This window comes from Protopterus annectens, chromosome 3.part1 (genome assembly GCF_019279795.1).
Source record: "Protopterus annectens isolate FY-2018-M chromosome 3.part1, PAN1.0, whole genome shotgun sequence".
NCBI classification, from domain to species: Eukaryota; Metazoa; Chordata; order Ceratodontiformes; family Protopteridae; genus Protopterus; species Protopterus annectens.
Genome location: NC_056732.1, coordinates 1,232,233,489 through 1,232,245,948, shown reverse-complemented (window position 1 = coordinate 1,232,245,948; position 12,460 = coordinate 1,232,233,489). Strand labels below are relative to the sequence as shown.

The window sequence follows — 12,460 nt, the reverse complement described above, 5'->3', positions numbered from 1 at the left end:
GACAAGCTGAAATCCCTGACAAATGTAGCTTAACAGAGGTGTATGCTAAGCCTTGAGCAGCTTACAGAGATATTTAAGGATAAAAGAAACCCTTGCTTAGTAGGGATCAAATCCACTTTTCTGTCACCAAAAAGAAAATTGTTTTCAGCTTGAAATATATGACATGCTAGATGCAGGTTTTCTTGCCTCCTTTACTATCTGAAGCATGTCACCCAAATAAAGGTGCCTAAAAGAAATTAAAAGCCGGTACTCCATACTACGAGGCTGAAAGTCTTCAGGTTTGGTTGAATTAGAGAGCCCTTCTTATGTTTGAGCAAGTTTATTATGTGGTGTATGTGTGGCAACTCTCTTGGTTAGGTGGAAGAGAAGGAAAGAACAATGATGTTTTGCCCAAACGTAAGTCAATGGGAGAATTTTTGAGACTGACCTTCTAAATTTTCAGGTGGACATTTTGTATGAAAGGAAAGGGGTGGGTGAAAGGCAAAGAGAATTTCCCTTTCCATGGGACGGAGAAGGCATCCATCCCTCCAGGCTTCTTTACAAGGAGCCCTGGAGCAAGACATTCTGAGTTGATGGATCAGACTGGAGGCAAGAAGATCTACCTCTGGAGTATCCCACTGGTGGAAAATCTGTAGGAATACCTTTCTGTTCAACATCCATTTGTGAGTGTCTACCCTGGATCTGCTCAGGTAGTCTGCCAAGCTGTTCTGTTAGAATGTAGACTACTTATAGGAAAATACTGTAATGGACAGCAATGTACCAAGCAATCACTGCTAATCTGCAGATGTGGTAAGATTTTGTGCCACCTATTTGTTGATGTACCACATGACAGTGATATTGTCTGTCAGAACCTAAAGTATTCCTAGAGACCAAAGGTAATGGAATGTTTGGAGAGGATTAATCAAAACTTTTTTTTTTTATGATTATATAGGCTCTTCTGTCTTTTTATATACAAAGCCCCTGTACCATGAGGCCACTTGAACAATCCCCCAGGCTCTGTCTGATGCATCCCTAAAATTTTTTTGCAGATAAAAAATAAAAGTACAGTTATGTAAGTTGCACTTATGCATAACAGTAAATGTTTGAATTCCTCACTAGTGCAGTAACAATTTTGGCTATATGAGTTGTTTTCTTGGCCAGGAAACAACAACCAGCCACCCTCACAAAGTTCTGCCCCTCCCGCCCCACACACCTTCATTTGTGACTGCTGATTGTCTAGGGTGGGAAATCAGCAGTCTGAGTGAAGATGTCTTCAGGACATTTTTGCCAATACAGACAGAGAAAAGAGCCTAACAGTTCTAAACAAAAAGCACAATAATAACACAGAAAGATCTAAATTAGAAATACAAAAAACCCTATATTACATCCCAACTGCAGCTACATACAGCAGTAGGGGGATGGAGGATGGCTGCACGACTGCAGCAGTGATGAGTTCAAACATATTTTGTTATAGTCAAGTGTAACTTATACAACTGTACTATTTTCATCATTTCCACTGCTGCAGTAGCCTTTAGGTTATGTGGATTGATTACCAAAGCCTAATCAACCTGGGAAGAGAAGAATATGGATCCAGAAGTCTCTGGAGAATGGTCCTAGTAAAGCTTGCCCTGGATCTTGAAAAGAAATCCAGTTTGTAATGATTTGTAAATGTATGTACTGAGGACCATGTAGCTGCCTCTAGAATGCTCCTAGAGTCTTCCCCTTTCCAGTATGCCATCAAAGAAGACAAGAATATAGTAGAATGTGGCTGAAAACTGCCTGGAATGGATTTGCCAAGGTGGGAATAACAAAAAGCAATAGTTTAGGATAACCACCTGGAAATTGTATGTTTAGCCACAGAATGTCCCTTTTCCCTTGATAAGAAATAAATAGCTAATCAGCTTTTGTGAAGAAATTAATTCGGTCAACATAATACCCGAGCTGTCTATGCACATCCAGATTATGCAGAATCCTTTCTCCATTAATTTTAGTTTCAGGGTAGGAAACTGGGAATTGATGGCCTGATTCCAAGTAAACTCTTAAACAGTTTTGGGTAAAAAAAATAGAGAGGTTTGTACTTAGTCTGATCCTATCTATGTGGAATATGAGTTATGGTTTACCCACCAAGAGAGTTTGCAACTAAGATACTCTTCTTGCATCTGTCACAGCAATGATGAGTACAACTTTCCATGTCAAGAACTTAAATCAGTTTGATGAGCAGGTTCAAAACATGGCATGGTCAACTTCTCCAGTACAAACCTGAGATTCCAAGGAGGAGCAACCTATTTTTGAGGATATCTCAGGTGTAAACCTCCTTTCAGAAAATGTTTTACCGCAATAGAAAAGAAACAGGAGGGTCTAGGGACAGGTATGCTGAAATGGCCACAAGATGAACCTTTGCAGAGGAATAAGATAGGCCAGAATAAAGTAACTCACACAAATACCTCAGCCCCTAGTTATTGGCTTAGCACGAACTAGAAAACCATGTCTACTCGTCAATACAGGATCTTCTAGTAGCAGGTTTTCTTGCCTCCTTTAGTAATCAATGCGGCCTGGGCCAAAAAGGGAATCAGTGCAGTGATTTTTGGGGAGTTCTTCTGAATCTATAAAATTAGCCTGGACATTAGTGGAAAAGCAAAAAGAAACATTTCCAAAAAAGTGAATGAAAATGCTTGATTCCAAGGAATCCTGGTGCAGAATGTGTATTGTTGTTTGTTTTCAAGGAGGTTACCCAATCTATTTAAGGAATCCCACACAACAGGAACAGTTCCTGGAAGACCCCCTCATTCAATTTCCATTTGTGGGGGTTAGTCCTAGTCCTGCTCAACTTGTCTGCCATTATGTTTTGCCCTAATGGAATGTAAGATGCTTGGAGGATTAAGGAATGCTGTAGAGCTACCTACCAAGATGCTATAACCAGCCTGCATATGGGGTATGACCTTGTGCTTCCCTGCTTATTCATGTACCACATGACTGTGGTGTTGTCTGTAATCAATTGTCATGATGCTGGTGACCATAAGTGATGAACAGATTTCAAGGCATGCTTTGGTCTGAACGACGGAATGACTCCACAGGCCTTGCACCTTTAACCACATGGGAACTGCTCCCTAAGCAATATCTGAAGTGACTGTTGTGAAATATTGGTCTGGCATCTAAGAAGAGAAAGGGAAACCTGTATTCAGCTGAATTCATTGTCTCTACAAATGCAATTCCATTTTTAGGAATGTCAGAACTGGAATTTCGTGCTCCAGAGGATGTGTTCTTTTAGAAACCATTGCATCTTTCTCATGTGTAACCTGACTAGAAGAATCATGAGAATCGTAGAAGCCATGAACCCTAGGATCATGAGAACTTTTCTTGCAGAAGTATGAGACTGTGGAATTTTTTTTTTTTTTTTTGGAGAAGCTCAGGAAGGATTCCAAATAAAAATCCACCCTCTCTTCTGTCAGAAAGGTCTTCTGAAAAGAGGCATCTAGAAAGCAGCCGAGAAATACAGCCCTCTAAGATGGAGTAAAGGATGATTTTGCAACATTTATTTGGAAGCATGTATTGGCTAGAAGAGATATAATCCAGGTTAATGACTCTATACATCTGAATAAAGACTCTGCAGAGATAGTTAAGTTATCTAAATAAGGAAATATGTGAATACCATAAATCTGCAATGAGCTATGACTGGGACTAAACATTTCATCAACACCCTTGGAGCTGCAGATAATCCAAAGGGTAATACAGAGAACTGATCATGTGACCCAGAAACAAAGAACCTGAGAAATCTCATAAACCCCGTGGCTATGGGATATGATCATAAGCATCATGTAAGTTCAGTGTTACCATGTAACTCCTGGAAGGAAAGTGGGGAGTAACAGGGTTTGTAAGGTCAACATTTTGAATTACGGTACTTTCACATTAGCTTCCTTTCAACTGTACCGATTTTCATAGAATGTCCAGATTTTTGGTTTATTTCTCATAAAACTGTGGTTTTCTGGCAAATCATTGAGGACCGAAGTCTGAAAATAATGTCAGGCATTTGAGTTTCAGACTTCAGACCATTCAGAAAATGTATGTTAATGCAAAACCTGTTATTCTATCAACTGTCTAAGTTTGTAAGAGCAATATTTAAAACTTGTCCCTATTTTTGGTTCTTTGCCCCCCCCCCCCCTCCATTATTTCTGGCTTTGTCCAGATTTTTTGCTCTAAGAGGTTGAAAGATATACACATTAGGAATGAAAATGTAGTAATGGTGTTCAAGAGGCCTCTCTTGGTACAAGAAACCTTGTGGAACAGAAACCTTTGCCCCTTTACTTACAGATGGTGGTTCTATGACTCCTTAGGTGTGAAATGACTGAAGAACCAGAGGAAAATATTCTGTTTGGTTTGGAGGCTGGGGAGGAATTCCCTTGAAAGGAGGCTGTAACCAGTGTCATCTGTATCTTTTTTGCACCACTTTTAACACACAAGAGTATGAGATAATTTTTTGCTAAAGGGGAATGTTAAGGATTCTCTTCTGGCACAGATTTGTGGGGATAATGGCTAGGGGTAGAGTGAATGCTGGCATCATAATTCCTGTACTGATGCTGGCATCATAATTCCTGTACTGCTGGTTGCCCCTTTTGCTGAAAGGAAATGCTGTTTCATATTGCTATTTCCCACCAGCCATATATTTTTCAGGTTTGCCAGAGGATGATTAGTTTTGTTTATTTGGCTTTTTATTGAAAGAGGGAGGCCTAAAAGGTTTCTATTGGGGGACATGAAAAATCTTAGAAACTCCCTCAATCACATTTCTCTCATTCTTCAAATTATTTGAGAACCTGGGTAGCAGAAGAGGCATGCAATAACTCTTTGTTTAAAGCAGAATCTAAAACTTTAGACAACTTTATCAGCAAATTTTTGAATATATACTCAGGCATGCCTTCTCAACAATGTAGCAGTAGCAGTCTCCCTAGAAACAGTATCTGCACAATCATACACACTTTTGAAAGCATTTCTGCATACCCGGGACAAGGTAAAAATAATTTGATTCAGAAAAGAGTTCTGAGTGACTTTGATACCACTCTTCAAACAGACTGTCCATATAGCAAAGGATAAACTTTCACATGTATACCTGATAACTGTGAATTCTGAAAGCTAAAGTGGAAAAAGAAAACATTATCTTACCTAGGCAGTCCAAGAAGTTGCCTTTCATATCATCCTGTAAAGGGGTTTGTATTCATGATCAACCTATTTCTAACAGGCAAAGCAGTGGATATGGCTGCTAGGTCTGATCTAAGATAAGAGAAAAGAGATGTATTAGCCTGATGCAGTTTATACATTTTATCTCCATTTTTAGGGACTGACAGATGGGTATCAGGATGATTACAGGAAGCATTCAACACATCCTCTAGGGCAGAAGGGATGAGAGAGGAATGAGGTATATCCATTTGTAACATATATCTTCTCAGTTCAGGGGGAACATTTATTTGTTCCCATTAAAATACCTCATTCATCCTGGCTAAAGTCTGATTAGATAAAGTCAGATTAAAAGAAAATTACTCCATATGATGGCAAGAGCTAATATTTTCCTCACGGTCAGAGAGTTGGGCTTGTGAATCCATAGGAGAAGCTCTATCTCTTGTCATAATCAGAATCATCAGACCCTGTTTCCTCAGAAAGTTCTTTACAGTGGATGCCCACCAGTAATGGCTTTTGTCGACCAGGAATCATACCCTATAATAAATATCTTGCTATGGTAAGAAAATAATCTTTCTTAACACTATTTACTTCTTGAAATAAGCAATGTTTAATCTTTTTTTTTTTTTTTTAATAGGAGTTCCTCTGGAAGAAGACAGTGATATCTGACTGGTTTAATGGTCTCTTTCTTCAGTTACCCTCTAAGGAATCTCCCAGAGCATCTCCCAGCCCTAGAGAAGATGGTTCTCCCATTCCCAGATCAGACACTGGAACACCCAGAAACTGGAAGACCCACAATTTGCAGTGGTAGAAAGGACTATGCCAAAGGAAGTTGAAGAGATAAGTGAGTGGTCTGTGGTATAACCAATGGCCACTACAGATTCACCTACTACTGGCTGAGGCATAAATTAATGCCACAACATAGGCAATGGCTCCTTGGGAAGTGCTTTTTCTTTCTCTTTTTTAGGTACAGCAGGAGTGGAAACAGTGGGATCAGAGTAAATTTCCATGCTGTAGCCGAGGAGGAGATGCCAAAAGTGGTAAGCATTGCTGAAGTGAGTCGGTCGGAAGGCAAGTTGTTATTGAGTATCCACATGCAGCACATGTACACTCACATTAATTATTCCAGCCTCTTCAAAAAGTAAAAGCACAAGTAGAACACAAATTCCCTGTCAGCATGCCTTTTCAACTTCTAAATACACTAAGAGAAAAACAAAATGGCAAGCAGGTGGTTACAAAAAAGAACACAAGCACTGCAGTGAAAAACACATCCCTGCCCTTCCAAAAGTAAAAATTTAGTCACAAAAATATTTACACAAGTAGTACATCTATTTCCACAAATATAGGCTCTATGTAGTTAAATAACAAAAGTATCTAAAACAGTGCTCTCTTACAGGAAACTTCCGATATTGATCAAAAATACCAGGTTTTATAAAGGAGTAATGTCACTTTTAGTTAGAAAATAAAATGAAATAATATTTTCTTAAAAGGGCAACGATTTGCCAATGGGAACTTCTCTGCCAAAACCAAAGATCTCAGTTAAATTCTGCTCCTATGAAGTTCCAGAGATGCTTCTTCTTGAGTCAACAAGAAAGTACTAAAAAAATCATCACTCAAACTACTGATTTCCCTCCTTGGGGATAGCCAATCAGCAGTCAGAGTGAAAGTGTGTATGGGGAGGGTGGTGGGGGGCCCCCGGGCATAGGTTTGTGAAGCTGGCTGTTTGTTTTCTTGATGCAGAAACAACCCATATAGCCTAAACGCTCTTGCAGCAGTAAGAATGATGAACATCTCCTAGGTTTTGTCCTTATTTGAGTGATCCACCAAAGTAGTTATTTCTTCACAAAAGGAAAGAGAGGAATTGGGAATGATGAAGGATGTGCTGTGCTTAAACATTTCCGGCACCAGTAAGTTCTGATCATGTGCAGTCTGGCAAATGAAATCATTTATTGTGGCTATGGTTTGCATCACAATTCTCAGAATCTCTCTTGCTATGGACAAAGAAAGGTTTATCAGGGATAGAAAGTAATCAGTTAAGAACTGAATCTAGTCTAAAGGAAGAAAGACCACCATCAAGGATGTGATAAGATGGCATTCATGGAACACCAGAGAATGACAGGGAAGAAGACTGGGCTTGTTGAAGCTCAGATTGAAACCTAGGTTGTGGAATAGGTTGACAGTGAACTGTAAGTCTTCAAGAACTCTCTGTAGAGAAGTGTGTTCTAATTAGAAACTTGTCCAAATAACGACATGCATGGATATCTTGGAGTCCGCAGGATGCTGTGACAGGGTTGTAAACTTGATGAAAAGTCCTGGAGGAGTGGAAAGCCCAACAAACAAAGCAGTAAATTGAAAGAGTAATCCAAAAATACAGAATCTTAAATTCCTGTGAAGCAGATGGGTATAAATATGAAGGTATGCATCCTTGAAATCCAAGGTAACAAGAAATAATTTTGAAAAAAATCAAGGGGAAAGATTTCTGGAGTGTTAGCATCTTGAATTTTGACATTTCTGAAATTGTGTTCAGGGTAAAGAGATCTAGAATTGGGCTCCATACACCTTCTTTTCTTGCAACTGCTAAAACATGAAGTAGAAGTCCTTTCCCTTCTGATATGGAGAAACAGGTTCTGCTATGCCCTGGCCTAGAATATCTGACATGATGGAAGACACCAAATGTTGTTGGTTTGGGGGTACTTGTGAGATTTCATGTAGAACTGGAAGAGAATGCCATTGTAGAATGTACCATTACTGAATGAACTGCAAAATGTTTTCCAAGGGGGAAGTCTGACAAAAAGTTTGCTGGGAAATTTGAAGGGTGTTACTCCAAGATGGAGGAAGAGAGGAGAGTAGCAAGAAGATAGCTGGAATATATGAAAACTGTCCTTTGGTATTTTTCATATCAAATTTGAGCCTGATCTGACATGGAATGGGGACAGAAGACCTTGCTTGTAAACCCTTCAAAATGTTACTAATTTCTTCCAATATTTTTGAAAATATTAACAGAAGGGGGACCAAATAGGTAGTCTATATCCAGAAGAGCATCTAAATGTTTGGTTTTTATATTATCTGAGAGTGATGAGAGTCTGAAAAACCTTCTCAGAACAGATCCAGTGACAGCAGAACTGGAAGACGCATCTGCCATATCATATGCATACTTACTAAAATGACATGCAATCTGAGAGGCAGAAGAAATCATATTTTGAAGAGAAGATATGGAGTCAGGATGATTAGGAAAAAACTTGGCCATATCGGCCATGTGTCAAAGATGGATAACAGTTACCTGATTATATGCATTTGATTGTTAAAAGCATAAAACCTAAAACAACTGAAATATAAACTTACTTGGTTTGTCTGTGTCTGTAGAAATAACTGCATTGTTGGATATAGGATTCTTGTAGAATTACTTGGGATAATCAAGAACTTTAATATAGAAGTCAGTTTTTTTGGTTCAAGTGGTTGAGACTCTGGTGTTCTAGAAGCTGAAAGAAAAGTGCTCTCCAGAGCTTATAAAACAGGAAGGACAGCAGAAAGCTTGAGAACTTATATATGCAATAGATTATACTATCCCTTTTTGTGATTCAGAGATGTTTTCTTTTCCAATTACAATGTTGCGTTAGCTTTTGTATGGGGTCCCCAAATGAGAGTTCTTCTTGGAGACAGTGTGATCGTAAGGTATCCCAGAGGGGAGTAAAACACAGGAATAATGCAAAAGTTCTGAGTATGGTTCAGTGGGAGAATCTCTCTGAACCCCCAGAGAAAAGTCTTGCTATTCCTATTGATTATCGATGTAAATAGCTCTAGCAGTTGTTAAAAAATGCTTACAGTCTTTTGTTTTTTTTTCTTTCATTTTTTAGAGTTTCTAAAGAAACCAAGTACAAAGGAATCAACCCTGGACATACCTCCATAAGAGAACCAGGGATGTCTTCACGTACTAATATATGAGGAACACCATCTAGTCCCTTTGAGATGACAAGCCAGGGTTCCCCCTTCCCTGCCTGATCAGCCATTCGACCGGCCTGCCAGAATGTGTGAGAAGCCTATTCTAAGGCAGCTACCTTCAACAGGGTCATGACAGTGGGAACAGGACCAGAGATCGGATGGTTTGTGGGTTTATCAACAGTCTCAACAGAGACTGTTGATAAGCCCACAGACCAACAGTCTCATTAGAGAAGTCCGACTCCAACCTGGAGAAAGGAGTGGACAAAGCAACATCTTCTTTCTATTGCATGGTTTTCTTATTCAGCTGTGAAGGAAAGCCCGAGGGAGAAGGTTTTGATGACACTGACTCACATTATAGCTTGTGAGTATTCATTTTCTAATTAGATTTTTAAATAAAGTAGATGTCTCCTTGGATTTCTGTGACACACGTCTGATAGAAAGAGCAGCACTTAGTTTTATGATTGGGTCCCAGGCAGAAAAGACAATTGGTATGCCAATCTTTGCACGGAATCCTCCTAACACAGAGGTATCTGCCTCTCATAAGATGACATGAATAAAGTTCAAAAGTTAGAAAATGCAAAAAAAATGAAGAAGGGGCCCCCCAACGGGTTACCTAGCCTTCCCCTTATGAAGGCAACTGACTCCTTTTGTACAGCTAACAGATCAAACTAGTGGCAGAGTCTTGCTTTCCAGACTGGTGACAAGAAAGTTTTGTACATTTTCACACTTGTATATTTCTTAAGAACCAGCATGCTGTCCCCTGTGCCAAGGTCTAAGGTCAGACAAGTGGTGTGTGAAGAAGAAGCATTTAAGCTTTAGCATACTGCATAGCTGTATAATATGTGATAAGTCATATCTGTCAGCATTACTGCAACAGTGATATAATAATGAACAGCTGTACTTATGCAGGAATCCTAGGTTCAAGCATTGAAGCTTTTATACTTTTACATGTGTTCATTTCTCAAAAGAACAAATTAATTAATGCAAAGAAATAATTTAATACTTACTAAATCTTTAGGCATTTCAGCTTTGTTTAGGACTAATTTCTTTAACTCAGAACATGGATCTGCAAACAAATTCAAAAATTTTTTTTTGCTTGATTCCAATGCAACCTTCTGTGTACAATAAAGCAAAAAAGTACATTTGTATAAGTTCTACTTATCCATAACATTGGATGTTAAAATTTCTTCACTACTGCAGTAGCCTATTGGTAGTGTCCTGCCATGGACACAGCACCCTCACAGCTTGCCAAAGGCCTAACTCCTCTCCCTCTCTGTCATTCACTCTGATTGCTGATAGGCTGCACCTTCATGGTCACATAAATTTGGAGAAAGGACAAATATCAGACAACCAAGCAGAAAGGGCAAAAACCACAGGAACACTAGATTATTTTTGCAACCTGTCTACAGCATACTGTTATAGAAGTGAGTAAAATCAAACTGCAAAAATAAAGTAAAAATCCTGAAATCTTCCAGCTACTTCATACACAGTCATTCAAACCCATGACACAAAATGTTAACCACAAACAATGAAATGTGAAAACACAAAAGAATCATTCATGAAACAGAGATATTTGCTCCAAAAGTGCCACAATGTAAATGCAACAGTATTACCTCGCTTGAAACAATGCAAAAAAACAACCCTTCACACACACAGACATTCAGATACAAGAATATTTTAATAAAAAATATCATTTCAATAATTAGATTATTTTTGGTATGTAAAAATTATGCATTCAACATATTTCTTTTCACTCCACATATCATCAACACTCACTATAAATGGGTATCACAGTGACACTGGGACACAGATGTGATGTAATACTTTTTATCCCACTGCACATTTTTTTCACAATAGCATTTTTCATGTGTCTTTTTTCAGTCAATAAAAAAATTATTTACTTCCACTTTTATGGGCATGTAAATATTTAAGTAGTGTATCTTAATATCTATAACTTAACTCCAGATGAAGGGCTCCTGCTAGCTTGAAAGCTTGAGTAATCGCAAAACCTATTTTGGTCCAATAAAAGGCATTACATCATGTATGTATTCCAGTGTCTTTGTGTTTTCTACTAGTAAACCAATATATAAGTTACTTTGTACTATCAGAAAAGGGTATATAAATAACAAATACATGTATTCACACAGCAGGTTGATCTTCAAGGAGGCCATCTGTAATGGGGTAACTGTTGGAGTTTTCTATTATATCCCAACACATCTGCTTGTTAATTACTATTCTCAATGCTCAGGGGTAATGACATTATACATCTGACTTGTGGTCAGGGGAAGGACTAAGTAATGTGAACATGTATGACTTTCTGGTTTTATTGGGCTTATGACTTCCTGAGCTACAACTAAAGATTTGTGGGGTTAGTCTTAGAACTTCTCTGTTTGTCACTAAGTGCAAATGTTTATATGTGGTGCTGCTATTGAGAAATTAGCTTCAGCAAAATGGATATACTTACTCCTATCACCATTATTTAGGGTCATGCCAAAAAGGACTGCATTTGCTGTAAGCATAAGGCAATTCTTAAAATAGCTGAGATAAATGCTATGAATCAAGTTTCTGAAAGTTAGTTCAAAGGCTGCCTAATGAAATTGTGACTTCTCTGTGATCAAGTCACATAACTGCAACCACAAAATGTAGCAATCACTCAAATGCAAATCACAGTGAAACTTTAAAAAATGAATAATGGAAACATTTTCCAAGAAAAGTAAGCCCCACTGAGCCCCAAACCCTCCTGTTACTTATATATTCACTTCTGAGATCACAGTGTTTCTGGGAAAAAAGAAATCATGAGATACCACAAATTGTTTAAAGCAAAACCTCAGAAATGCACATTAGTGACAGCACATAATTTATTTATTGTTATTTGTTATATTTTCCATTTGTTACAGGGTAGTCTAGCTGAGCAACAATAAGTCCCTTTTCAACTGAGTCCTGGTGAGCAAAGCTCCAAAGATAGTTGTCACATTTACAAACTGAAATGTTTAGTACATAAATATTTTTCAAGCAATACTAAAAGCTAGTACAGAAATAAAAATTCATCAGAGTATAGTTATACAATACACATCCCAGTGGAAAATATTTTCACAGAAAAACTATACAACCGCAAAAAAGAATCTGCGTATAAGATGAAAATTTCAAGATGTTTAATCTAATAATATGACGAATGACAGAGACAGTAATAGGAAAAAGGAAAAGATAATTAGAGTTTGCTCGATCAAATAGAACAGAAATATGAAGAGGGAGAGGGATAATGAGAGGAGAAAGGCACAGATTAGGATTATTTGGACAGAAAGCACAAAAATATAATAATTAGAGGTTTTCAAAAACACTGTAACACACGTGTGATGTTATACCTTTTAGCTTTTGT

The 12,460-nt window shown here is 38.2% G+C and overlaps 1 protein-coding gene across 1 annotated transcript in view; it reads right to left on the bottom strand.

The window, feature by feature from the left end:
* The window catches only part of LOC122797763, a 273,418-nt gene that overhangs the window by 107,563 nt on the left and 153,395 nt on the right, over nt 1–12,460 (bottom strand). The window contains exon 3 of the mRNA XM_044066285.1: nt 10,092–10,150. Within this exon, the coding sequence (XP_043922220.1) occupies nt 10,092–10,150 (59 nt within the window). The remainder of the gene's footprint in view (nt 1–10,091; nt 10,151–12,460) is intronic.